The 26,841-nt window shown below is 59.0% G+C and overlaps 1 protein-coding gene across 5 annotated transcripts in view; it reads left to right on the top strand.

Annotated features, from left to right (window-relative positions):
* The window catches only part of TP73 (tumor protein p73), an 81,186-nt gene extending 61,031 nt beyond the window's left edge, over positions 1 to 20,155 (top strand). For all 5 annotated transcript variants that reach the window (XM_061382953.1, XM_061382955.1, XM_061382954.1 and 2 more), the window contains 10 exons: positions 12,316 to 12,502; positions 12,768 to 12,883; positions 14,345 to 14,454; positions 14,780 to 14,922; positions 15,261 to 15,349; positions 16,127 to 16,251; positions 16,672 to 16,820; positions 17,076 to 17,214; positions 17,582 to 17,675; positions 19,127 to 20,155. In XM_061382953.1, coding sequence (XP_061238937.1) covers positions 12,316 to 12,502; positions 12,768 to 12,883; positions 14,345 to 14,454; positions 14,780 to 14,922; positions 15,261 to 15,349; positions 16,127 to 16,251; positions 16,672 to 16,820; positions 17,076 to 17,214; positions 17,582 to 17,675; positions 19,127 to 19,465 — 1,491 coding nt within the window. In that variant the 3' untranslated portion in view covers positions 19,466 to 20,155. The remainder of the gene's footprint in view (positions 1 to 12,315; positions 12,503 to 12,767; positions 12,884 to 14,344; positions 14,455 to 14,779; positions 14,923 to 15,260; positions 15,350 to 16,126; positions 16,252 to 16,671; positions 16,821 to 17,075; positions 17,215 to 17,581; positions 17,676 to 19,126) is intronic.
* Positions 20,156 to 26,841: the final 6,686 nt, after the last annotated feature.

Here is a 26,841-nt window from a genome sequence, read left to right as displayed (position 1 = left end):
CCCATGGAGGAGGGCATGGCAACCCACTCCAGTGTTCTTGCCTGGAGAATCCCATGGACAGAGGAGCCTGGTGGGCTACAGTCCACAGGGTGGCAAAGAGTCAAACTCGACTGAAGCGAATTAGCATGCATGCAGGATAGTCTAGACCGCCTTCTCAGAGTTATGCAGAGGCCGGCGGGGTGGGGTGGGGTGGTGGTGCTGGCGTGGGAACCGCACTGTCCCTACTGTTGGCTGAGAGAGAAACAGGCTGCCTGATGTCCCCCTGGGGCAGAGTAAAGGCTATAGAGACTCCGAGACCCCTGGATACACTAGCAGCTCACCTCTGAGCATTGGGTACACAGGGCATGGGGCAGGAAAGGGCACCCCAAGGACCTGCCAGTCTCGTGCCTGCCCCCAGGAAGGGAAAGTGAGCCTGGCCATGGGGCCACATCACCTTCTCCAGGAACAGCATCTCCGTGCTCACTCATAGCTCCTGGCAAAGGACCCTGGAGCAGAGGAGGCTGGGCTGTGTCCGGGGGCTGGTTCTGGCCCCCATGGGAGTGCTGAGAAGGTGACACTAAGGTTCTGCCACTTTATGAACTGGTTCCCACTGTCCCCAGTGCCCACTGGCCAGACTGTGGTTTTCCCACACTCTGGGGAACCAGAGATGGGGCGGAGCAAAAGGCAGCCTGGGCAGCCCCCTACAGCTATTTCTGAGTTCTTGCTTGAGCAGTGGGCTCCCCCAGATGCTGACCGATTGCTGAGTCAAGGCTCAGACTGACTCCAGGGCTTGCAGTGGCCAAGGGAGCACCTGGTCCTGTTGGTGCCCAGATGGCCTCATCTGCAAATGTTCATTCCTTTGCTCTATTGGTGAAGGAGATAAGGCTTAAATGGGATGGTGCCTGTGCTGCATGGGGCTTAGTGATGGCATGTCTTTATTATTTCCTTAGATGATGGGGGTGCCACGGAGCCTGGTCCTCCTGGACAAAGTTGTTTACCCAAAGCTGCACCTGCCAGGGATTCTTTATGGCCTGTGGGGTCCTGCTCCCCACACCCCTGCTGTGAGGTCTGGCCCTCGAGACATCACTGCACTTGCACACCTCAAGCAACAGGAGGCCCACTACCGCTCTTATTCCAAGTTCCCACTTGCTTCTTAAGCCCTTTCTCTCTCTTCTAAGCAGAAGGATCCCGGTCCCTTCTTCACTGACATTCTGTCATCAGGGCCCAAGTTGCTGGTTCTTAGGAGTCCTGGTGGGCAGCTTGTGGGGGTCCTGGCTCCCTTCCTTTCCACTGTTTGAGGATGCTGGTGGAATTTCTGTCGCATCTTGGGGGCTTGGAGCACCTGGAATGGTCTGAGCTGGTCCTCGGGGAGGGATGGGAGCTGCCCCTTGGTGCCTGGTTGCCTCTACCGTCCCCTGCCAGGCGTGTGACCTTAGGGCTGGAGGGGCTCATGCCTTGGCCACAGTTGTGCTGGCCCTAAGTGGTCGCATGGGTGGTCTGTCCAGGGCGCAGAGGAAGCCTCGCTTGCCCCAGTGGCTCTGCCTCCAATCTCCAGCCCTTCTCACCCCCAGAGCCCAAGCAGTGGATACCTCCCTCCCTCCCTTCCTCCCCACACCTCCCACCCTCCACCATGGCTCATGGAGCTGAGTGAAGGAAGACGGTGCTCACAGATCCCCCTCTCCGGCCCTTCTCCATGCCAGGGTAGAGATGGGACAAACATTGATAATGAGATTTTTGGCACCTCGGTTCTGGGAGCGGACCCCGTCCCCACAGGCTCTCCTCCTTGCCCAGAGAGGGGGCAGATGGGCAGCCAGCTCCTGGTGAGGACGGAGACCACTGGGCATCCTCCCTGCTCACGGCTGCGGGGCCCTGGCTGTGCAGGCACTGCCCAGACTTGCCGCTCGGGCTTGCCATCCTGGCTTCCGCTGTGCCGCCCGCTGCCCCCTACGCCAGCCTGCTGGTAACTGATAGATAATTCATATTTTTCTCAAGTGCAATTCCAGATTGACTGCTGCCTTCACTCCTCTCCCTGCTCAGGAAAAACACCCTCACCAGTCCCCACACGGCTGCAGCTGTTAATGGGGTCTTTGGCTTCTGTTTGGCCGATGCCCCCTGCGAGTCCCACAGCCCTGGATGGATCTGCTCTGACCTGTGTGCCTTAGACTTCAGGTCTCATACCCACACTGAGGGCTCAGAAGGGCCTGGAGCCCTCAGCTCATAGGATATGTGCACATATGCGTGCATGAAACACTCAGATATGCATGCACAAACACGAACACGTGTGCAGACACGCTCACATAGCACACATATGCAGACATGCACAGATGTGTGAACACACACGCAGACATGCACAGACTTGTGAACACATGCAGACACGCACAGGCATGTGAACACATGCAGACACGCACACATAACACACACATGCACACCACAGCACACGTGTGCACATGTGTGCATGTAGATGCTGTCCGCACGTGGGAGCACCTGTGCAGACATGCATACATGTTCTTAAACACGCACACGCATGCTGGTGCCTCCTGGTTGCTGCCCAGGGTTCTGACAGCCCCTCCCCTCCTCCAGGAACCGGGAGCAGTGGGTGGCAGGTAACTGAGCAGCCAGAGGAGGGGCCTGGGCTCTTCCTGAGACTGTGAACAAGGGGCAGGGCCCAGGCCAGGTGGGCGTGTGGCTGGCCAGGGCACTATCACAGGAGGTTCTGTAACCCCTGCCAGTGTTCGCTGCCTGTGAGCATCCCGGCTGGGGCTTGTCCATTTTGGGGGCCTTCTGCGCTTTGGAGAGAGACAGGCATCATGAGAGCTCACGGGTGTGAGTGAGGCTGGCACCCTTGGGCACTGATGCTCTTTGGGCTGGTAGATGGGTGGATCCAGGCTGCGGATGGAGGTGCCAGGTTCCCGGGTCCCTGTTCCACATACTCCCCAGGACATGGCGGTTCACCCTCTGTTGACCTCTGGATGGCCACTCCCACCCCGGGAGCCCCCCTACATTGTCAGTGTGGGGACAGCTGGTGACAAGAGTCCCAGGGAGCACAGAGCAGCAGCAGCCCCTGTGAGGGCGTCTGGATGCTATAGAGCCCAGCCCAGCCTCCCCATCTGCTTCCAGGCTGAACCTGGGAGCCAGGGAAGGGCTGTCCTTGGTGTTCTGGAGGTTTGAGAAGGGGCTTCCGAGGGCAGAAGGGCGACTTACTGTGGTCAGAGCGCTGGCCCTGTTGGGCATCTGTGGTCACCTTGGGCAGACTGGGTGGCACTGCTGACGGCCCACAGGGCAGGCTGCCGTGAGGAGAGATGGTGTGGGTACGCGGGAGTGTGAGGGCACAGCTGGCCCCTGGGGGACCTATGGACAGCCCGCCAGCCTGGACAAAGCCCCTCAGTGACCTCCAGCTTCCCTCAGACTCAGTGGGGAATGTGTCCATTTGCCTGTCTTGGGGGTTAGCTGGCCCACGAAGGCCAAGTGATGCCCCTCCTAGAAGCACACGGTGGGGGGCCAGGAAACACAAAGGCACTTCATGGGATTCCTGGGTAGAACGGGGCTGAGTCAACACTAATGGATTTGGGAGAAAACTTTCCAGCCCCTCGGAGGTTTGCAAGCAGGAAAATAATAGTGGAGGTGTCCCAACATGATCGCGGTATCAATTGCGTTATCCTAAAAGTTTATGGAATGCATAAGTGGAATTAATACCTTTTACTGGCACCAGGAGCAATTATACGTATTTGAAACTGAAGGAAGAGTCCTAACACTGTGGAGATGAAACGCGGGTTATTTAGGGGAATCGGATGCACCACACTCAGGGAGGGTCTTCAGCAAACCTCACCCTGTGTCGAGCTTGGGGTCAGGGCTTCTTGTGGCTGGACTTGGGGCATCAGTGCCTGGCTCGCAGCCCGAGGTAGGGGTCACCTCTTCTCCTTCTGTCCCCTCAAGCAGCCAGGGAGCCCTGCGCCTGGAGGTCACAGAGCTCAGCTTGGGGACTCCTGAGAGGAGCCCTGAGTCCCTGCTGCTGAGGGGTGCTCCCAGGGCAGCTGCCACCTCCCACCCCAAGGTTCTTGTAGAGGAACCCCTGGGTTTGGGGGTCCATCTCGGAAGTGTGGGGCTGTGGAAGGGACACAATGCGATCCATGTCATTTCTCATCTCCTGGGACTTTTTCTGAGTTGGACACAGCTCTGTGAATTTTGGGGTGACCGGTTTGTGGATCAACAGTGCCCCTGCAGGGTCCCCCTGTGGGCAGGCCCCACCAGGAGCACCCTGGTACATGCTGTAGGCTCTCAGGGTCTCCCCACTTTACTGATAAGGCTTAGGTGGCCAGGTCCCTGCTCAAGGTCACCCATCAGCACAGGGAGAGAGGGGTTGGAACCCCAGCAGCCTGACCCCTGGCTTTCATTACTTAGCTTGTAGGCATAGCCTGTGTACCTCTGTGGGGCACATCTAAGGACTAGCCTTCTCCCAGCTCCGAGGGCTGGGTCTGCAGACACCCCCAGGACCCAGGGGACCAGTGGTAAGGGGAGCTGACCCCTCAGAGGTACAGGGCCTGCCAATGGCTACGGCAGGAAGCACCCAGGCCCCTAGCAAGCCTGTGATCACTGTCAGCGCGTGAGTGACAGCTGCCCCTGGGCGGGTGGAGTCTGCCTGACCACTTTCTCTGTCTGCTTCTTATTGACCAATGAAAACTCCTCAGGAGCATTCTATAAGATCGGGTCTGACCAGGCTCAAAAGTAAAAGTAGCCACAGGCCAGGAGAGCCTGGGGGTCAGGGGAGCTGGGCAGGGGACCCGCCCCTCTTCCTCTCTTGCCACACCTCAGCCAGGCCCGCCATCCTCAGCTCACTCTCAGGCTCCCTTAGCCCCCTTTCTGGGTGGGAAAGTGAGGCCAGAAGGGGAGACCCCACCTCGGTTTCTCCTAAAACCGCTGCTGCAGCAGCAGGGGGCTGAGTGCCCTGGACCTTGGCCATGGGGAACTCGGGATGAAGGTCACAGCTGAGCAGTGAGTGGGGGCTTTGTGTCCAAGCCAAGTGGGTCCTTGTGGTTGGTTGTCAGGGAAATCTGCTTTGGGGTTTTCTCAGATCCCAAACTTGGAAACCAAGCTCAAGTTCATGGATCCCTCAGAATTTCTAGGGCAGGAAAGCCCCTGTGAAAGGTACACAGGGTTGGGTGAAGTAGATGATCAGAGGCTGTTGGGAAAACCACTCAGTGGCCTGGAGGCAGAGTCCTCAGGATCACAGACCTACCAGGGCTAGGCCCCCTTCCTCTGTGGGGTCCTGGTGTTGGGGAGGGGAGCAGCCAGAGCCTCTAGTGCCCAGGGAGGATGAGCCCAGGTGGTGCTATGTAGTGGGAGCGCCTCATGCTGCGCTGCACGGGACCGGATGTTCAGAAGTCAGTACTCCCTGCCTCGGACCCTTCACTGGCCAGTTACAAGTTCCAGCGAAAACTTCGATTGCAGCCATCTGTACTAAAAGCTGAGAAATGGCTACCCACCGTGTCCAGGGCATGCAGGTCCTGGGGCTTCTCTCCTGCTGGCCGGGAGTGGGGTTTGTTTAGTGAAGAAACGCTCTCACTGCTTCCTGACTGGAGGGCGTGGCTTTAACTGTGGTTCCCAACTGGGGGCTTACCTGTGGCAGCCGTGGCAGGAAGGTCAGAGGCAGGAGGGTGCTTCCTTAGGGCTCCTGCTGGGACCGACGTGACAGCCCTCCAGGAGGTCACCTTGAGCGTCTGCCACTGCCGTGGCCACTGCCCAGCCTCCCCTCCCTGAGTCCCCTCAGCCTCCTGCAGCTGGTTCAGCTCTGGCCCTGATGCCCCCAGGCCATCCAGAAGCTGCAGGGAGCTGGGGGAAGGACTGCCTGCACTGCACAGCCCAGTATCCAGAATGGCATGCCCACAGGCAGAGGCTTTGGGACTGTCCTGTGAGTGGAAGCTGGCCACTGACCCTTGCCTTCACCATGCCGACAAGGCCACGACAACTCAAAAAGGCACAAGGGGGTAGGGTGAGCATAGTGGGGGCCTCTTCCCCCGACCGTCCCGGGGGCCCTCCCAGCACTGGATCAGAGCTGGGCTGGTAGGCAGCCTCCCCACGCTGCCTCATGTCGGGCAATTCCGAGGCCTGGCCACGGCCCTGCTAGCCGGGTTCTGGCCAGAGCGCTGTCTCCATGAGGCCAGCCTGCGGGGATACCCACTGCAGGCAGGGACACTGGACTTCAAAGGAGGCCAGCACAGACAGGCTTGCAAAGTCAGAAGCCAAGTTTGTGGGCAGAGGAACCGAGTTTGGACCCGGCAGAACCAAAGTTTGGTGCTTTGGATGGTGACGCTGTTTGTGCCCTGGGAGTAGGGGGTGGGGGCACGTCCTTCTCCTCCTCAGGGTTCACTGGGGCCACGGGCACGGCCGGCCTCTGGGCAGCTTCCTCTTCCTGGAGGGACCAGAGTGACCGAGGAGACAACAGGACCCCCTGTGTGCCAGGACCCCCCAAGCACTGTTCACAGGGGAGCTGGTGACTCGACAAGGCCCTTCAGGGTCAGAACTGAGGCTCATCACACAACATCTCAACAGAAAAGTGGGGGCTGGAGCATCCAGGCCAGCTGCCTCCCCCCAGCTAGCTGCTCCCCAGCAATCCCCACCTGGAGACCCCTCACTGCACCAGGAGGCTGTCTTATGCTCCTTCTGCAGTCGAGGGAGATGCCCCCCCTCCCCAGCAGGACAGGGCAGGTCAGGCTCCCGCCTGTTGGTTCCCTTGTCCTGAGAGGCTGGAGCTCAGCCCAGCTGGAATGAAGGGTGTCACAGCTGGCCCTGTGTCCTTGTCCACCTGCCTCTTTGAGCTACGTGGTCTTCATGGCCCCAAGTCAAGCCCAGTGGTGACAAGGGCTCTGGAGATGGAGCTCAAGGGCCCAAGGCGGCGCCACCCCAGCTTTTGGAAGCAGAGCTCTGTGTTGCTAAAACAGGGTGAGAGGGTGACCTCGAGGCGGGGGTTGTGTGCGAGTGGACCCAGCACAGAGAAGCTGTCAGTAAACGGTGGCCATGCAGGTGGCCCCGGGAGCCCCGTTGAGAGTGCGGGGCAACGGCGCCCACTCACGGGCCTCCTGGCCTCGACACCAGCGGACGTGGCCTCCCCAGACCCACGTGGTCTGTCCCCTCCGTCTGGCCAGGCTTTGGGTGGGCCCTCGGCTCCTGCCCTGCTGGCCACCCTGCACAGCAGGCCCAGTGCCCACTGGAGCCTCTCTCTTGGGTCAGCTCAGTGCACTCCTGCTGTCCACCTTGCCCCTGATCTTAGCCCAGGACAGAAGCCACTTCCCCTGGCAGCCCACAGCCTTGAGTGGGACGAGGAGTGCTGGTTTAGGGGTGCAGCTGAAGGGGGCACACTCACTGAGGCTGTCAGGGGCCTGCAGCCTCTCTCTCTCTCCGGGGGACAGCTTCTAGAACACAGCCTCCAGGGCCTCCCCAAGATGGTAGTCAGGGTCTCTCAGCACCAGCACAGCCTGTTTCCACCTCCCGGTCCGCTGGGCTCCTGGCGAGGGGAGCCTGGGCCATCCAGGTTCACAGAGGTGTCAGCAGAAGCATCTCCCACACCACCCCATCCCAAGCTAGGAGCTGTTGAGGAATCATAGAGGCCTGCCTTCTCTGCCGGCCAGGCACCGGCTGCTGCCCTGGCGTCCCAAGTTCCCTGGATCTTCCAGCCACCAGGCCCGCATCCAGGGTGGAGTGTTGGCCATAGGTTTCCTTGTGTGTGGGTTTCCAGCGAAGACCTTCACTGCCTTCTGAGCGTGGGTGCCCTGAAGCAGGCTGTGGTGATGGTCATAGGTGTCCCCGCATCCCCCAGGCCGGTCACCTCGCTGACGTCTGTCAGAGCTCCCCGTGTCCCCAGTCCCTCTTGGCTGAGTGAAGATGGGATTGTGGAAGTGGATCTGTGCCAGTGAGGGGGGTGGCCAGAAGTAGGGGGCACTGTCCCTGTGGTTTGTGTCACCCTGGGAGGCCTCCTCCCTTGGAGGGAGAAAGGAGGCTGAACCGGGGGTTCCTATGAGCTTTGGAAGCTTCCTGGAACCCCACGAAGCTTCTTGCCAAGCACTCTGCTGATCTACTCGAGAGCTTTTCTAGGGTGAGTGAGGGTCTGTGGTCTTGAGGAGGTCCTCAAAGGGTCCGTAGCCCAAGAGCAGGGAGAAATGTGGGTGTGAGCACCAGCGCATGCATGCACACACATACAGAAAGCAGATAAAAGTGGTCTATAAAAAAATCATTAAAAAAAATAAAGCCCCCACTGAGGGCCCCGTCTCCCAGAATCTGTTGTAACAGATTCACCCAAGCTGGTTAACGGTATTTGCGGTTTGCAAGACGCTACACGTCCCTGGAAAATGACAGACAAGTTATTATCACCTCTCCACTCTGCTCCTGCCCAAACCTGCCCATGCTGGGCACCCAGCTGCCGGGGAGCGGGCGCGAGGAAATTAACAGCCACCACGCCGCACCCGCCACCCGCCGCCCTCTCCCCCATCACCCCCGCACCAGCCCTGCCAGGCCTGTGGCTTCCAGCCAGGCCGGGCCCATCGTGAGCTGGGCGGGGGACGGGGAGGTGTGGATCTGAGGGGAAGAGCTGGAGGGGGCGGGATGGGCACACACCAGCGTTTGGGAGAACCATTTCCTGCAAACACGAAGGAACACACGCATCCCCGAACAGGCAAGTCCTGACGGCTCCGTGTCAACAGCCGAAGATAAATAAGATTTTATCAGCTCGGAATCTGTTGAAACACATCCATCTAGCGGTCCTAGGGAAGGAGAGGCAGGCGGGAGGGAGAGAGGAACTGTCTCCACGTGATCTTTCTTACAGAACCGAGGAGGACCCAGGAGCCCTCCTTCTCCCTGCCCCGTGCCCAGGATGGCCTGAGGCCCCGGAGCTCTGGGAGGAGGGGGGGCTCCTTCATTCCCTCCAGGTCCCACTCTGCACCCAACCACTGGTTTGCCCCCAACCCCTCCGGCCTGCCCCCTCCCCTCCCAGGCTTCCCTCCTGCCCTGCAGGCCGGCGACTACAGGTGTCACCACTGATGCTACCAGGCTGCGGAGACCTCAGGTCTCGCTCCCTGACGCTACCGGGCTCTGGCCAGGCTGGACCTCTGTGGATCCACCCCCTGCTGGAGTCGGGTCCTGACTTGTGTGTGTGCCCGAAAGCCACAAGAGCAGCCAGTAGGGAGGGCAGCACTGGGTTGGGGGCACCCCTGTGGGGAGCGGTGGAGAGCCAGTGACTGGCCTTGCTAGGACCACAGAGGGAAGAGTGTCCTCTGCACCCTCACCGCTGGCCAGTGAGGCGCCCCAGGCGGCGGTGTGCTCCCAGCCGAGTCGGCTTTTGCCTTTCACCGGGGCGGTTGGGCTGCTGTTGCCCGGCGGTACCAGGGACAGCTCCCGGCAGCTCCTCCCAGAGGGTGGGGCGTCCTCAGCTCTGGCGGAGGTGGCCAGTGGGGCTGGGGCAGGCAGCCCAGGGGGAAAGGCTGTGTGGGTGGGGCGGGGGTTCTGAAGCCAGGGGGTGATCAGGGAGCCTGGGGGGTTGGGGTAGGGGGGGCAGCAGTTTTGTACCTCCCCAGGCTGCGCCTGGAGCCTGGCTGCACCCTGTTGTCTCCATTCCCTCCTCAGTGGTGCTGCCAGGAATGCCTGGTCTTGGTAGACCTTACCCATCTCAGGGCTTGGGTGGGAGCACAAGTCAGAGGGCGAATGGGACTCCCGGAGGGGGACCTGCACAGCCGACGGTCACGCCACAGAAAGGTCTGTCCAGTGGTTAAGGTGTCCCAGCTGTCCAGCCCAGAGCTGAAACTGGGACACAGTGGCCAGACCTCAGGCAGTCTCCCCTTGCAGACCACCCCCAGTAGTCCAGGCCAGCTCTCTGCAGTCCTCCGCATGCCCCTCCCAGTCCCGGGTCACCTTATTCCCTGAGCCTTCCGAAGGCAGGTGGGTCACCTGCAGGGGAGGAAGCCCCGTCTGGGATCCAACAGCCACAGCAGGAGGCCATGAGGCTGCGTGGCCTTTGGGCATGAGCCGTGAGCCTCAGCTAAGTCTAGAGTTTTCTGGGGGTGGAGGGCCTCTCGGCTCATTTCCTTAATGAGCCAAGAGCTGGGCAAACACTAGGCGTTCAACAAAGGCTTGCCGAGTGGATGGCTCCCGGCATCCCAGCTTCTTACTCCATCACTGCTTGTGTTCAGGTCCCTGCAATCCAACTGAGGCCTCCCATTCCCTGTGGGGCCCTCCTCCACCAGGAAGACCCCCTGGGTAGCCCTCTGAAGCTCCTCCATGACGATGACCAGGCAGTTTCATCCCGAGACTAAGTGCACACTTGTCTCACGTCAGGGACGGACACTGAAGCCTCGTACGTGGGTGGACAAGAGAGCTGGGCCCTCGGCTGGCACCTGGAGTTTGCTTTGGGCTGGGCTAGTGCTGCCTGGGCACAGATCTCGAGACGGGGCACTCAGCTGATCTCCCAAACTGGTGAAGGGGCAGCATTTATCCTGATGGGGACACAGGAGGTCAGCGGTCACCTCCCTGGGATGCAAGCTGCCCCCTGCCGTGTGGCCTCTGAGCCTGCTGTCTAGCAGCTGAGGGCCCACCTGCATCCATAGCGGGTGTGCCTGCCTGCAGCAGTGGGGTTGCGGCACAAGTGGACAGAGCACCTGGGAGGGACAAGCCCTGTGGGCATCCAATCCCTTCCGTGACAGGGGTACAAGGGCGCTCGTCCTGCAACCAGTGCCGAGGGAGTTGGGCAGGGTCCCCATCCCCCAGGACGTCACTAGGGAGACCCTCCCACTTGTTCCCCAAGCCCCCCAGACCCACTGCAGGGACAGGGCAGCGTTTCTGGCTGGGTTTCAGTTCATCAGAGGAAGGACAGCTGTGCTGCTCAGGGCCGAGGGTGCTGAGGGGCAGGGACCCCTTCCCCCTGGGCTCAGGGTGAGCTCCATCTCCCTTGCTCTTCCTGGACTTGGAGTGGCTGAGGTTAGGAGGCCCTGAGGGTCCACTGTGTCCCTTGGTGGCCAGAGAGGCAGCGCAAGTGGCCAGGGTGGCCTTCATCTATGGGTCATGGTGTCAGGCGCCAGCTTCCTTGGCAAAGGTGGGCTCAGACCTGCTCATCCTCTGGACTGCAGCAGCCCCGTCTCCAGCCTGACCCCACACACCGTGGTGTGGTGTGCTGGGGGCTTCCCAGAGTCTTCTGGCTGGGGTAACTCCAAGTCCCCCGGGCTTGTGGGGGGACCCAGGGATGTGGCATGGGGACAGGAAGCCTCCTGTGACTCTAAGAGCTTGATGTTCCCCACTATCCCTGTGGATAGATAGGGCCATGGGCCCCCAGGAGCCAGTCACTGGAGAACAGCCAGCTTAGAAATGAGTGGACACCCCTGTTTCCAAGGGGCCCTTCCATCAAGGTCACTTTGGGCTCATGAGAGCCAGCCTGGGTCCTCAGGTGGGCCACCTGGACCCCTGGGCACTGGCCCTGGGGGTCCCTGCAGGTGGTGTGGGCATCATCCCATCCTCCCTGGGTCAGGGGCTTCTTTTAGGCATCCTGGGGCTCCGTGGTCAAAGCCCCCCACTTGCAGTGGCCAGAACCCAACTGCAGGGCTGGCCCCTCCGAGGATGGTCCGGGGAGTCCCTGTGCCTGTCTCCTCTGCACAAATGCCAGAAGACCTGACTCCAGGCTTTTAAACCCGACACGGATGCTGCACCTCACCCCTCAAACCACTACGGCCTGGAGGCTTAAGGTCCACAGGCTTGAGGCACCAGACCTGGCTCCCAGCCCCGCTCTCCAGCAGCTCCTTCTCACTTTCCTATCCTTCACTATCTCCCAGAGTTCGTTCAAACTCACGTCCATTGAGTCGGTGATGCTATCTAACCACCTCATCCTCCGCCACCTCCTTCTCCTTTTGCCTTCAGTCTTTCCCAGCATCAGGGTCTTTTCCAGTGAGTCATCTCTTCACATCAGGTGGCCAAATTATTGGAGCTTCAGCTTCAGCATCAGTCCTTCCAATGAATATTCAGAGTTGATTTCCTTTAGGATTGACTGGTTTGATCCTGCAGTCCAAGGGACTCTCGAGAGTCTTTTCCAGCACCACAATTTGAAAGCATCAATTCTTCAGCACTCAGCCTTCTTTATGGTCCAATTCTCATCCTCCTTCTCCAACTAGTGAGATCCAGACAGAAAGCGCCTCCTCCCGGCAGCACAGAACACTCGGCACCTGCTGAGTGGGGCTGGGGAGAAGCTGGGAGGGAAAGATAGCCAGAAGTGTCCAGCGAGGGCCGTCATCCCAGGGCTTGGGGCGGGGAGTCCTGGCGGGGCTCAGCAGGAGGTGTGACCAGCCTCACCGCGACCCCCATCCCCTGCAGTACTCCCCGCTGCTGAAGAAGCTCTACTGCCAAATCGCCAAGACGTGCCCCATCCAGATCAAGGTGTCCGCCCCGCCGCCCCCAGGCACCGCCATCCGCGCCATGCCCGTCTATAAGAAGGCGGAGCACGTGACCGAGGTTGTGAAGCGCTGCCCCAACCACGAGCTCGGGCGGGACTTCAATGAAGGTGAGTGTCCCTGCCCCCTCCTCTGCCCCTCTGCACCCTGGAGGGAAGAGGAGGGCTGGCCCGGCCTCCTACCTGGAGGCAGCAGGTCCAATGGGAGGGCGCGTGGAGCGGGGTAGGGCTGCTGAGTCAGATGCCCCGGGCATCTGTGAGAGCTGCCTGCCGCCTGCGTCCCCCTGGGAGGCCCCGAAGCAACTACGTTGTGCCCGGCAAAGGGGTGCAGCCCCTGGCTGGCAGGGTCTCTGAAGCGGCTCACTCCTCTCGGCAGGACAGTCCGCTCCCGCCAGCCACCTCATCCGCGTGGAGGGCAACAACCTCTCGCAGTACGTGGACGACCCAGTCACCGGCCGGCAGAGCGTCATGGTGCCCTATGAGCCCCCGCAGGTAGGGAGCCAGGCGGGGGTGGGGCACAGGCCCCGCAAGTCACTTCCTAGTGTCCAGAGTTAAGTCCAGCTGTGGGGCTCCTCCCTCGTCTTCTCATCTGTCTGTCCATCAGTCCCTCCTAGCCTGACCCCCGGCTTGGGGGCAGCCCCTCCAGCCTTCTCTGGGCATCTGCACCCCCAGCTCTACAGCATGGGGTGGGCCCGGCGACCCCTGAGCCTCAACCCAGCCCTTCGTCCCTCTTCCTGGTTCTGGGCTCTGGGGAGGGAAGGACTCAGGTCAGGGGGAGTCAGCCGGGTGGAATGGGTTGTGGGGAGCCCCCGAGGAGAAGAGGACAGACCTGCAGTCGGCGGCATGGCACTACTTCACCCCCACCCTGGATCCGAGACCCTCCCCCAGTGCTGTAGCCAGTCCTCTAGGCATTCCCACTCCAGGCCTCATTCCTGCACCTGGTTCCCCAGAAGCCTTCGTGCCTCCCCACGGAACAGCCCTTATGTCAGTGGGACCAGGGCCCTGGGAGGGGTTTCCACCCCGGCTTCCCTCCCCCAGCCCTCAGCCTCCAGCCCGGCTCCACCTCTAGGACTGGCCAGGAAAGCAGGTCTCTCCCGCCCCCTGGTGGCGGCCACGTGCTAGGAGTTCTGTGAAAGGCCAGGTTTCCTAAGCCATCCTCCAGACCCAGGGAGACCGCGACAACTGCACATTTTGTGGTCCTAGGATGCCCCCGAGGTCACGAGTCCTAGGTCCGTAAACTTCCAGGAACCAGTGTATGTGGAGCCCACTCGGACAGCTCTGGTCCCTCCCTCTGCCAGAGCAGTGCCCAGAAGAGCCCACACTGCAAAACACACACCTGTGCCCACAGGGGCCTGTGCTCATACCCAGCTGCCTGGGCAACCTCCAGCCTGTGTCAGAGTGGGGAGGTGGTGGGGGCAACCGCCATGGCTCTCTTGGTTCCCACAGCCAGCACAGCACATGGCACTCAGCGTAGTGTGTGAATGGATAGGTTGTAGTCACACAAGTGGATGCGTGCATGGGGAATGGATGGATGTACGCCTGGGTGCACGGATGATGGACAGATGGTGGGTGGATGGATGGAAGGATGGGTGGGTGAAGGTAGATGGATGATGGATGGATAGGGGCTGAGGGATGGATAGATAGATGTATGGATGGATACATGCATGGATGATAGACAGATGGTGAATAGATAAATAGATGGATGATGAATGACCCATAGGAGGATAGGTGGATGGAAGTAGATTGATGGATGGATGGTGAATGGTGGAAAGATGGGTGGATGGAGGCAGGTGGATGGTGAATGGGTGGATAGATGGCAGAGGACCAGAGGGCCCAGCAGCCTCTTGCCCACCGGAGATGTGAGGGATGGGTGCTTGGAAGCCCAGGAGCCCCCACACCTGTGGGTTGAGGCCACCTGCTGACACCACAGCCTCCCCGCCTCCCTGTGTGCAGGTGGGGACAGAGTTCACCACCATCCTGTACAACTTCATGTGCAACAGCAGCTGTGTTGGGGGCATGAACCGGCGGCCCATCCTCATCATCATCACCCTGGAGACACGGGAGTGAGTCTGCTGGAGGTGGGAGTAGGGGGGTGGGAGGGCAGGGATTTGGGCCAGTGCTGCTGGGGGTCTTGCTGGGGAGACAGCCATGACCTAGGAGGGATGCTGGCCCTGGAGGCAACTTTGGGGAGGGCCCCTGCAGGCCATGTGCTGGGAGGGGCTGCAGGGGCAGGCACCACCCTGGGAGGGAGGCAGAAGACCTGGTGTCCTGGAGCAGCTGTGCTCTCAGCCCTGAGCCCTGGGCCCATCAAGGCCAGTCCCGTAGGGTTCAAGGTGGGTGGGGAAGGTGGGCCCCTAGAGCTCACGGTTCTGGCTGTACCCTGGACAGCGGACAGGTGCTGGGCCGCCGGTCCTTTGAGGGCCGCATCTGTGCCTGTCCTGGCCGGGACCGCAAAGCAGATGAAGACCACTACCGTGAGCAGCAGGCCCTCAACGAGAGTGCTGCCAAGAGCGGGGCTGCCAGCAAGCGCGGTGAGCGGGGCGGGGGCAAGGGCGGAGGGCAACTCTGGACTGTCAGAGCCAGGCCATCCTCGGGACGAGCTGGACCGGTCTGGAGACTTTCAGGAAACATGCAAGCCTGTGTCCAGGGGACAGAGTGAGCCCCACCCATGTGGCTGCCCCCCAGTCCACTCTGTCCAGCCTGGGTGGCCGCTCCAGTTTGCTCATCCAAGTGGGTGACTGGTCTTCGGGCCTGTCCACGAGGGACACCTCAGGGATGGTGGTGGGGTGGGGTGAGGGGGTTAGCTTGGCTCACCTGCGTGTGCCCCGCCTCCTCCCTGCCTGCTCACAAAGCCCCCGACCCCTGTCAGCCTTCAAGCAGAGCCCCCCTACCGCTCCTGCCCTGGGCACCAATGTGAAGAAGAGGCGGCATGGTGACGATGACGTGTACTACATACACGTGAGTCCCACGGCTGCGGGGCCCAGGCCGGGGCACGGCGGTGCTAGGGGGAGACCCAGGGCCCCGCGGGTGGCAGGTGCCATCCAGCATGCCCTGACAGCTGAGACCCCAAGCTCTGTGGATCCCAGAAAGGAGAACCAGGGCCCAGAGAGCTGGACTAGCCACAAGGGGAGCAGGTCCACTGATGGAGCTCCCAGAGCAGGAGGGCTCATTACGGATACAGTGGTACAGTGTGCAGGGCGATGCAGTCCCCCACCCAAGGGAGCATGTGGGAGGAATCCCACAGCCTGGTGGGCCCCAGCGCATCACCGAGCCGGGAGTATAGGCTGCCCTGTGATGCGGCCACCCCAGCTCAGATAAACCCTCACCTGCTTTGCTAGGTCTGGTCTCCATGACGTGAGCTTGTTGTTTGTCCTTCAAGGACTTGTCTTGAGTCCTTCAAGAATGAGTTCCTTGTTCTAGAAGCCCCATGTTTGTCCAGGCCCCCCCCCCAGTACCCCAGGTCTGCTGAGCTCTGAAAAGAGGGAGGGGGCAGTGTGGCAAAGACTCAGGGGTAGTAAGGGATGGGTGTGGTTTGCATGGACAGGAGCCAGCCCACCAGCTTCACTCAGACCTACTTCTGGAGAGGAGAGCAGGACCAGGGGACCCCATGGCTGCAGGGGCTGGGGAGCCCTGAGAAAGAAGAAGCACTCCCCTGTGCCAGGAGGTGGGGGGTTCTGGGGCCAGGCGGTGTCTACATATCCTGGGCAGGCAGAGGGTCCACTTGTCTGTGCTCAGGTGCGGGGCCGGGAGAACTTTGAGATCCTGATGAAGGTCAAGGAGAGCCTGGAGCTGATGGAGCTGGTGCCCCAGCAGCTGGTGGACTCCTACCGGCAGCAGCAGCAGCAGCTCCTGCAGAGGCCGTGAGTGCAGCCCCTCCACCTCCGCCCCCAATCCCAGTCTTCCGGGTCTTACCCACCTGTCTGATGTGGGGAAAGATGGGGCTGGATGACCCAGTAGGGAAAACACAGCAGCACCAGGCAGTACCCCTCCTCCAGGAAGGCTCCCTGAACTGCAGCATCTCAGCCTAGAAGTCTGCTGAGTGGAGGCCAGGAAGGGGTGGTCGGGGTGACAGTGACCCACCAAGAACAGGTCTGGTTCCAGGGTCAAGAACGGTGCCCCTCTGGCTCCTACTCATTGCCCAGGTCTTGCCTTTGAGTGAGTGTGGCCACTGTCAGGCAGGGAGGGTGGGCTGGAAGTGGGCACTCTGACCCCAGTGTAGGCGGGGTCTCTAGGCCCCTGCAGCAGGGGGCTTCACTCAGAGTGCTGTCCTTTCTGAGCAGGAGCCACCTTCAGCCTCCATCCTATGGGCCTGTCCTCTCGCCCATGAGCAAAGCGCATGGGGCCGTCAACAAGCTGCCCTCAGTCAACCAGCTGGTGGGCCAGCCTCCCCCGCATGGCTCAGCAGCTGGGCCCAACCTGGGACCCATGGGTGAGTGGCTCGGACAGGGTGGCTGGGGTGGGGAGTGGGGGAGCCTGGCTCCAGACCCTCCTGCCCAGCTCAGGACCACTCGGGGCTCTTGATGGCTGGACCCTCCAGCAGTTCTGGCCGGAGAGCAGGAGGCATGGTCCCCTCTGTCCACTCCAGGTCTCAGTGGGGGCTGAGCCTTACAAGCCTCCCTCACACAGCCTGGGATACCTGGCCTGGCCTGCCCGCCTCTGACTGTCCCACCTGCTTTCTGCCCAGGCCCCGGGATACTCAACAACCATGGCCACACCCTGCCAGCCAACGGGGAGATGAATGGTGGCCCCAGCTCCCAGTCCATGGTCTCGGGGTCCCACTGTACCCCGCCACCCCCCTACCATGCTGACCCCAGCCTGGTCAGGTATGTGGGCTGCTGCTGGGTGCTGCCACAAACCCAGTAACCTCAGCCCTGGTGGCTCCTGGCCGCCTGGCCCCAAGCCCAAGGTAGGGCTCTGTGCCTGCTGCCCCTTGCAGCTGGTGCCGTCCCTGCTCCGCTGTCTGGAGAGCAGATAGAGGGAGGGGGATAGTGAGCCTCCAGCAGGTGCTTGGAAGGCGGGCACAGAAAGCCAGGGGCTCCCTGGAGGCTGCACCCAGGTGAGCGTGGGCCGGAAGCTGTGGCCACATTGGGCCGGGTGGGGAGACCTGGGGGTGGCCGGTTCCCACTCAGACGGGCCATACAGCCAGGTTTTTACAAGTTAACGCTGCTCTGTTTCCCCAATTCTCTGCAGTTTTCTAACAGGATTGGGGTGTCCAAACTGCATCGAATATTTCACCTCCCAGGGCTTACAGAACATTTACCACCTGCAGAACCTGACGATAGAGGTAACTGCCTGCTGGGGCAGGCATGGAGAACCCACCCCCAGACCAGCCTGGGACCTGTCTGCAGGCCAGGGAACTTTCTCCTCTTGCGGTGCAGTCCCTCCATTTCCCGTCTTCCCGTGTAAGGGGGGCTGGGGAGTTTGGAAAACCCTTCTTCCTGCAAGTAGCCAAGTCTACTTGCTTACACCCAGCATCACGTAGCTGGACAGGACTTGCCCCGAGTCCCTCACCTGGACTTGAGTCTCTATCCTGTGGCCTTTGATCTAGGGGCGGGCTGTCTCCAAGGCATGATGAATTCCAGAAGGGGAAGTCCAGAAGGGACCTGGTGCTGGTTTAGCTCAGCACTGTTTACACAGGGTGGGGGCGGGGGAGGACTGAGGCCCAAACTGCTTGCCATGCACCCACAGCAACTGAATGTCCGGTCCCGGGTGTGCAGGGCTAGAAGTGCCCCACCCTTGGCATCCTGACCCCTGACCCACAGCCAGGGTTGGTCTTTGGGTTAAACCAGAGTCCCAGCAACAAGCACTCATAGGGCTTCCCAGATGACTCTAGTGGTAAGGAATCCATCTGCCAATGCAGGAGATGTAAGAGACACGGGGTCAGTTCCCGAGTCAGGAAGATCCCCTGGAGGAGGGAATGGCAACCCACTCCAGTATTCTTGCCTGGAGAATCCCATGGACAGAGGAGCCTGGAGGGCTACGGTCCATGGGGTAGCAAAGAGTCAGACAGGACCGAAGCGACAGCACAGTGTACAGCCTGGAGACGTCTTGAGTGTAATGACTGTTAGCTGGAGGCCGGGAGACACAGCTGTCGGCGGGCTGGATCCCAGGGCTCCAACTCAGTGGCCTGGAGCCTCCATTGGACCTGCTCCACAGTCGACCCTGGGACAGAGGCCTCCTCCCCGGCCAAGGGATGCGGGTTTGCCAGAGAGAGCGGGGCCAGTGGCTCAGAGGGCAGCCTTGTCCTCTGTCCACTACCCTCTCTGACCTGTCGCTGGTGGCCCCACTGGACTAGCTCATGGCCTGTTAACCCTGCCTCACCAATTGATGTGTTGCTTGGTGGGGTGGGGGTTGGGTGACAGGAACCTGAGGCTTTGCTTTGTCCTGAAGTGGGGGTCCCGGCCCTAAGGCTGGGAGGCAGGTGTCCTCCAGCACCCGGTGTCAGGGAGCTCCATCTGTTACTCTGTGATCAGAGTAACCAGGCCCTACCTGGCCCACATGACCTCAGTGCCCCACTCCCACCCACGTCATTTCTTGTCTCTCCTGTCCTGTCGAGGGCAGAATTGGGTGTGGCCAGACCACCGGGCACAGGGGCATCCAGCACTGTCTACTTCTGTGCTCCCCACCCCCACCCCGGTGAGGGCTCCTCCCCTCCCTCCTGGTCCCCCAATGGCTGTGCAGGGCAGGTGATGTCCCTGGTAGGGGGAGGGCGGAGCCTGACAGCTGCTCCTGCAGGACCTGGGGGCCCTGAAGATCCCCGACCAGTACCGCATGACCATCTGGAGGGGCCTCCAGGACCTGAAGCAGAGCCACGACTACAGCGCCCAGCAGCTGATCCGCTCCAGCAGCAACGCGGCCACCATCGCCATCGGGGGCTCGGGGGAACTTCAGCGCCAGCGGGTCATGGAGGCCGTGCACTTCCGCGTGCGCCACACCATCACCATCCCCAACCGCGGGGGCCCCGCCGGGGGCGCGGGGCCCGACGAGTGGGCCGATTTCGGCTTCGACCTCCCGGACTGTAAGTCCCGCAAACAGTCCATCAAAGAGGAGTTCACGGAGAGCGAGGCCAACTGAGTGGGGAGGACACGGCCGGACCCCCTGCGCCCGTGCTACCTACGCGGAGAGCGGAGAGAGCGGAGTCTCGGCGGAGAGGGCGGAGTCTCCGGGCTGGCGGCCCAGGAAGCCTCGCTGGATGGCTGCTTCCTCCAAGTCACCAACTGGCCTGGGAGGCAGGATCCTTGGGCTGCGCCGGTGAAGTGGGGAGGACCCCGGAGCTGTACTGAGGACGCGCATCCAAAGTCCGTTCTCTGGGGGGCTCACCTTCCCTGCCTCTCCTTCCTGGGGGGCTCAGCTGACAACTGCCAAAAAGTGTTTTTCAATGTCTGGGTAGGGATGAGGGGCTCGGTGCTTGTCCCTAACACGTTTGTTCTCCAGTCCAGTCTCCAGATTACATCTCCGCCCGAGGCTGGTCCCTCTGCTGGTCTTGAGGGTCGGTCTGCCCCTTGCACCCTTGTCCACTGGTGTAAAGCCCACTGCAGCCACTTCCCATTTCCTGCCCCAAACAAACTCCCAAGTTTCACTGGAATTAGGAAGACTGGTCCCTCCTGGGAGGCAAGGAAACTTCGGGTGGATGGCCTGCAGCCAGGCCCCATGCCAACACCTCTGGCCACAGTGCCCTTCCTCCAGTGGCCCCCTGAGCACGGACACAGGTTCCTCAGACCACTGGGAATTGTCAACATTTGATAAAATGATGCCCTTTTTCTACATGTGGGTGAGCCTTTTCTTTTTTTTAACTTTCGTTCTGAACGTGCGTGTAAACAAAATGGGCTAAGAAAAGGGCCAGCCAGGTGGGATCCACAGCAGGGAGGCGTCAGTCACTTGCTCCCCCATTACGGGATGGGAGAACAGAGCCAGCTGCAGCCGCAGCCCCACCCTGCTCCTTGGGAGGCTGTGTTCTGTGTGGGAGGGGCCCTCCTGTCTTCACAGTGCTGAGGCCAGTGGAGGGGGTCCTGGCCTCTGTGGGCAGCTAGAGGAGTCAGCGGGCTGGGAGAGACAGTGTCTGTACCCCCCAGGGCGATGGGGCTGGTTCTGTCTGCAGGGAGCCTTCTGAGCCAGAAGCAGGACCACAGGGGATCGTGGGCGAGGGGATGAGGCAGGAGGGATGCAGGGAAGCTTGACTCCTGTGTAAGCTGAGACATCACCTGGTATTTTCCTAACACCTGTCTGTCCCTCACTCTGCATGGTTACCCGTGGTTAGCTGGTTATCATCTGAGCCCTCCTGTCTCTAAGTCATGGGGAAGTGCAAGGCTCCCAGACCAGGGGCTGATGCGGACAGAGCCCTAACCGCTCTTTGGGTTCTTTCCCTTGCCATAATCCCCACCCTGCCCCCAGCCCTGGGAAGTCAGGAAGCAGCAGACTGTGATCACTCAGGTCCACTCTGAAGCCAGGCTCTCAGTCCTGGGGGTTCAAGTGCCAGTTCCTGTGTTCAGTTCCCAGGCTCTTCAGAGGAGGGCACTGGGTGGAGGTAAGGGGCACCAGGGGGTGGGGTGGGAGGGGTGGGGTGTCTCCTGTACTCAGTGGCTCGGAGCCCAGTCTGGAATGGAGCCCCAGAGCCAGCTCCACCCCTGACTGGCCAGCAGTGGCCCTCCAGACCAGGGCTTTATCCTGGACATGGAGTTTGCACACTGCCTGGTTCTGCTTATTTAAAAAGCATTGTGTGAATGCAGGTGCCAGAGTCTAGGGTGACACCCCCCTCCCCCAACACCATAAGCTCCCTGTGAAGCTCCTTGAGGTGGGAGGGGGCATCATCAGCACCTGGAGGCCCCGCCCACAGCCAGGCCTGAGAGCCTGGGGATAGGAGCCAGCTCCGGTCCTGGGGGCCTACAGCCCCCCTGGAGCACACACCCTGGTGGCATCATCACAGCAGCCATAGGATCAGGGCTGCTGGGCTGGTGGGGGCGGGGGGAGGGGTGTGGGCATCGGTTTCCCTTCTCACCCTCACAGGGCCTGGGTAAGTACACTGTTCATGCAGTTCAGATGAGGAGACTGAGCCACAGACCTTGGGTCTGAGCCCAAGGTCACAGCCGGCTGCTGTGGGGTAGGGCATGTGCTCCAGCGCACGTGCTGGGCCCCCCAATCATGGCCCATCAGGAGCCATAGGCCTTTCCTCCAGGTCCTGGGGGTCCATGAACCCAGCTGAGAAGTAGCTGAGCTCCTGGAGCTCCCGTGGCTGTCCCTCAGGCTCATTCCATTGGCCGGTGGGGAGTCCCTTGGGTGCTCCTGAAACTGGGAGGCTGCAACATGCAGGCAGAGGGCAGGCAGAGCCCCAATACGGAGGCAGAGGAGGCACATTCCTGTGGAGGGCCAAGCACAGGCTCCCCACTCCCATGCCACAGGTGGTGAGCTCCAGTGGTCCTGGACCTTTGTTCTGGCACTGATGGAGGAGCAACCTTGAGAACCGGTTCAGTGGGGATTCCATCATGGTCACAGGAACACACACAGGAGCAATGGCCCTTACAAGCCCTTAAAAATCAAGAGAAGACAAACCTGTGAGCTGTGAGGTTTCCCAGCCGGGAAGAGGAGGGCAGGAAGCTGGCCAGGCCCAGCACAGCTGCTCAGTCTCCACCAGCCCTTCCTGGCTGCTGGGGGGTGGTCACCCACCCAGGTCTGGGTGGCACCTTTAGTGGCTTTCGTCCGGGGATATGCAGGGACCGGGGACATGGTCTCACTGTCCCTTAGGACATGCCAGCCTTGCAGACACAAACACTTGCTTCTGTTTTATTGGCTAAAGCACTTTAAGGTTTAAAAAAAACACACCACTCCCGTCGGTAATGTAAGGCAATGCTTCTTCCAGCAGCATTGATGGATCTATTCTGACCGTATTATTACCCTCTCTTGGGAATGTAATCTCGGGAAAACGTGTTTTTTTAGCTGTGTTTTGATGGGATTTTTTGGTTTTGTTACATAATAAAGCCTGGGTTCCAATGACTGACGCTTATGACTGAATCGGATTCAAAGCCAAGAGCACAAGTTATAAACCACCCAGCGGGCTTCCCATCGGAGTTTGTCCGGTGTTTTCAGTGTGTGACACACCCGGGAGCCCTCCTCCCCTGCACCTCAGAGCCGAGTGCTCCGTGGGGATATGCAGGGACTTGAGTCCAAGCATGACCTGAGGGGTAACACCGGGTTCTGTCCCCGTGCTGCTGGTTCAGCTCACAGGACTGGCTGCGGCCCGGCCACCGCAGGCCTCCTGGGAGCAGGGTCCAGAGTCCCTCTTAGGAAGGTCTCCCCCGCGTCAAGTGTAGACAGCCCTCCCTCTGTTGCGAGTTGAGGTTCACGTTTCTCTGCAAAACTCAGGAGCTCGTCCAGTCAGCCAGGCTCAGTCTCCAGGGCTCGGGGCTTCATTCTGTCCCTCAGGTCTCGGGACTGGGGTCCTGTCATGGCAAAAGGACAGCACTCAAAACCCGTTCAACCTTGAGACAGGCTCGGGGTTTTCTAGACACGTGGCTGAAACCAAGCGGAACAAGGTGAGGCGGAGCCCCGCCCACCACCCGGGCCCGCCCTCGCCCCGCCTTCCTGGGCGGGGCTCTTGGCGTGCCCTCCTCCACACACCTCTCAGAACTAGATGAGATAGAGCCCCACCCACTTCCCCGGCCCCGCCTTCCTGGGCGGGGCTCTTGGCATCCCCGACTCCTCCAGAACTGCCATCCTCCAGGTCAAAGCGAAGTGGTCCCACCCCATCGCGGTGACAGGAATCCGCATCACAGATGCCAACACCTCAGGAAAGGATGGAACAAGGACTTAATTAGAAACAGGCTGCGACAGACAAAGTCGCGACAGGGACTTGCAACACGCACTTGAACACGGTAATGCTCACGTGTTCAGCACAAGATGATTTTAGTATCTAGGTTTAAAAACTCTTCACAAGTGGAGCACAAGGAATAACACACGATTGTTTGCAAATATACAAAAACATATCCAATAGGCTGGCATGTAATTTTAGAAAGAGAGAGCCTGGGCTCAGAGCAGATCTGCCGTGTTGCAAGGCACAGTGCTCCGGGAACAACCTCCCCACTCCACCCCCCCACCCAGCAGCTGCCGGAGAGCACAGGAGGCCACGGCCCCCTCGGGAGGAACAGCATCAGCTCCGCTTCCCACATACACCCAAAGAAAAGGGCTATCTTCAGGCAAAAATTTTTAAATGATTCATTAATATCAGTATGGTACGTGTGCTTCCCAGGTAAAGAACCTGCCTGCCAATGCAGGAGAATAAGAGATGCTTTCCTGAGCCACCAGGGAAGCCCAATCAGCCCCAGAAATGGCTCCTAAGTGCAGGACGGCCCCAGGCAGGAGTTCTCCAGGGATTTAGACTCACAGCTCTACTCAGCAGCTGCTATGTTTTGTTGACTCAGGTGATAAAGAATCCATCTTCAATGTAGGAGACCTGGGTTCAGTCCCTGGGTTGGAAAGATCCACTAGAGAAGGGAATGGCAATCCACTGCAGTATTCTTGCCTGGAAAAGCCCATGGACAGAGGAGCCTGGCAATCTACAGTCCATGGGGTCGCAAAGAGTGGGACACAACCGAACGACTAAGCACATGCTTTCTTCAAGGACATGTGAAATTCGCTCGATCCCAGGAACTTGGAAGTAACTGTCCTATTAGATGCTTCAAAGCTAAAACAGTGTTTATGGCACTTCAGGCAAAGGGGTATATTCACATAATCCTAAAGGGACACCTGCAGCATGGTACCTAAAATACAAGGCTAATGATTATTCAAAACAAACAACTTTGAAACTAATTCTAGCATTGGCAATGTGAATTCCACTTTGAAAATGACACGCCCACTGCACCACCCATAACTTAATATTCTTGTTGAAAGTCAGCACAGTCCCAAGACTTCCCTGGTGGTCCAGCGGCTAAGATTTCGTGCTCCCGAGGCAGTGGGCTTGGTCAGGGAACTAAGATTCCTCATGCTGCAGCTGAGAGTTCTCATGCCACAACTAAAGATCCTGAATGCCACATGAAGCTCTAAGATGCCACATGCCACAACTAACACACAGCGCTGCCAAATATTTAATATTTTTTAAAAAGTCAGCACATCCCAGGCTGCTCCTGAGAATGTCACCAACCTTGAAGTTTCCTGAGAAAGTGTCTGTAGAGCTCTTGGCATGCCTCCAGGTAGCCCTCAACCTGGGCCTGGGAGTCCAGGGAGAGGGGAGAGGCTGGCTGGAGATGTCCAGGGGGACCTGATTATATGCCTGTAAAGGTGCCCCTAGCTGTGCATTTGAAAAGTGGTCAAGGGGGACTTGAAAGGGCAAATGGTTAGAGATGCACTGTCCAGGTGGTGACAGCTTGTACAGGGCAGGGCACAGGAGGGGGGACATATGACACTGACCTTCCAGGCCTGTTTCCACTCTATACTACAATGTGCCATGATGCAGATTAAGCTCTGTGTGTAATGACCGAAAGACCACGGGGATCTTTGATACAACAACCCATGTAAATAAAGGATAAGCACCTTCAGGAAGACAATTTTTTTAAACATCGTTAGGACCAAAGAGTGAATCTCAATCATCAAAGCGTAAGAAACTTTTAAACAGAAGAGTTTAAAAGTACTTTAAAAAAAAGTACAATAGGGACTTCCCTAGTGGTTCAGAGGTTAATATTCCATGCTCCCAATGCAGAGGGCATGGGTTCGAGTCCTGGTCAGGGAACTAAGATCTGGCATGCCGCACACAACTAAGACCTGGTGCAACCAAATAAATAAACAAAAGCTTTTTTTTCTAAAGTAAAGTATTTACTGAGCACCTACTGCATACAAGGTGCTGCCCTAGTACTGCCCCTCCTGCGTGCACTCTGAACAGAGCACGGCTGGATCAGAAGAGCTCTTCCCTTCGACCCGTCAGAATGAAATACTTTATGTTTCACAGTTACAACTGGTTGGGGGGTGGAGAGGAGATAGGGAGTCACCTCCAGTCTCTGGTCACAGATCCCCGTGTGGAGCTGGCTGATGTTCAAAGTGACCAGAGACCCGCCAGGGAATTTGATGGTGATCACCACAGTGTCTGTGCTGTTTATTTGCCTGTGACGGGTCTCAGTTGTGGCGCGTGGGATCTTCGTGACATCATGTGGGACCTTTCATTGCATCACATAGACTCTCTAGTTGTGGCCTGTGGGCTCAGTAGTTGTGGTGCCTGGGCTTAGCTGACCAGTTACACATGGGATCTGAGTTCCCCAACTAGGGGTGGGATTGAACCTGCATCCTCCGCATTGCAAGGTGGATTCTTAACCACTGAACCACCAGGGAAGACCTGTCTACATCTTTTAAGGAGGTCATATCTATTAATGGATAGAAGAACATTTTAGATGTCATAGGAGTTAATCTGGGCGAAGTATAGAGCTTCTGATATCCAAAGGGCAAGTAAGTTTTCTACACAGGGTACAGCTTTACAGCAAACAGGAAACTGAGAGAAAAGGGGGGTTATGGCTGGTGAACCAGTCAATCTAAAAGTGTCTCCTAAGCACAGGTGTGTGGCTGCCCCAGGCTCAGTGCGGACAGTGCTGTACGGAGACTGAGTCACCATCCTGCCCTGGGGAGGGGGCCGCCTGGCCCAGGACAGCACAGAGTCCCCACCACATGCAGTAAAGATGCAAACAACTGAAGATCGAATGCCACAACTGAAGGTCCTGCGTGCAGATCACTGCAGCTCAGTGCAGCCAAATAAACTGTTGTTCAGTCGCTCAGTCGTGTCCGACTCTTTGCGACTCCATTGACTGCAGCACCCCAGGCTTCTCTGTCCATCACCAACTCCCAGAGCTTGCTCAAACTCATGTCCATTGAGTTGATGATACCATACAACCATCTCGTCCTGTGTTGTCCCCTTCTCCTCCTGCCTTCAATCTTTCCCAGCATCAGGGTCTTTTCTAATGAGTTGGCTTTTCGCATCAGGTGGCCAAAGGATTGGAGCTTCAGCTCCAGCATCAGTCCCTTCCAATGAATATTCAGGGTTGATTTCCTTTAGGATAGACTGGTTTGATTTCCCTGCAGTCCAAGGGACTCTCAAGAGTCTTCTCCAACACCACAGTTCAAAGGCATCAATTCTTCAGCACTCAGCTTTCTTCACAGTCGAACTCTCACATCCATACATGACTACTGGAAAAACCATTTGACCACATGGACCTTTGTCGTCAAAGTAATGTCTCTGCTTTTTAATACACTGTCTGGGTTTGTCATAGCTTTTCTTCCAAGGAATGTCTTTTAATTGAGGAGCCAAATAAATAAATAAGCAAATACTTTTTTAAAAGACCAAGAATGATTGGGAGCCTGGAAGTGATGCTTGTGTCAACTACAAATTGGTACTTGCCATCTGCCTCTGCAGAGATTGAATCCTGCGCTGCTGCAGCTGCTGACCTTCGACACGCCCTGAAGACAGTTCAGGGTGGAGAGTG

The sequence above is a fragment of the Bos javanicus genome, chromosome 16 (genome assembly GCF_032452875.1).
Source record: "Bos javanicus breed banteng chromosome 16, ARS-OSU_banteng_1.0, whole genome shotgun sequence".
NCBI lineage: Eukaryota > Metazoa > Chordata > Mammalia > Artiodactyla > Bovidae > Bos > Bos javanicus.
The sequence above is the reverse complement of the archived record's forward strand: the minus strand, read 5'-3'. Positions and strand labels throughout refer to the sequence as shown.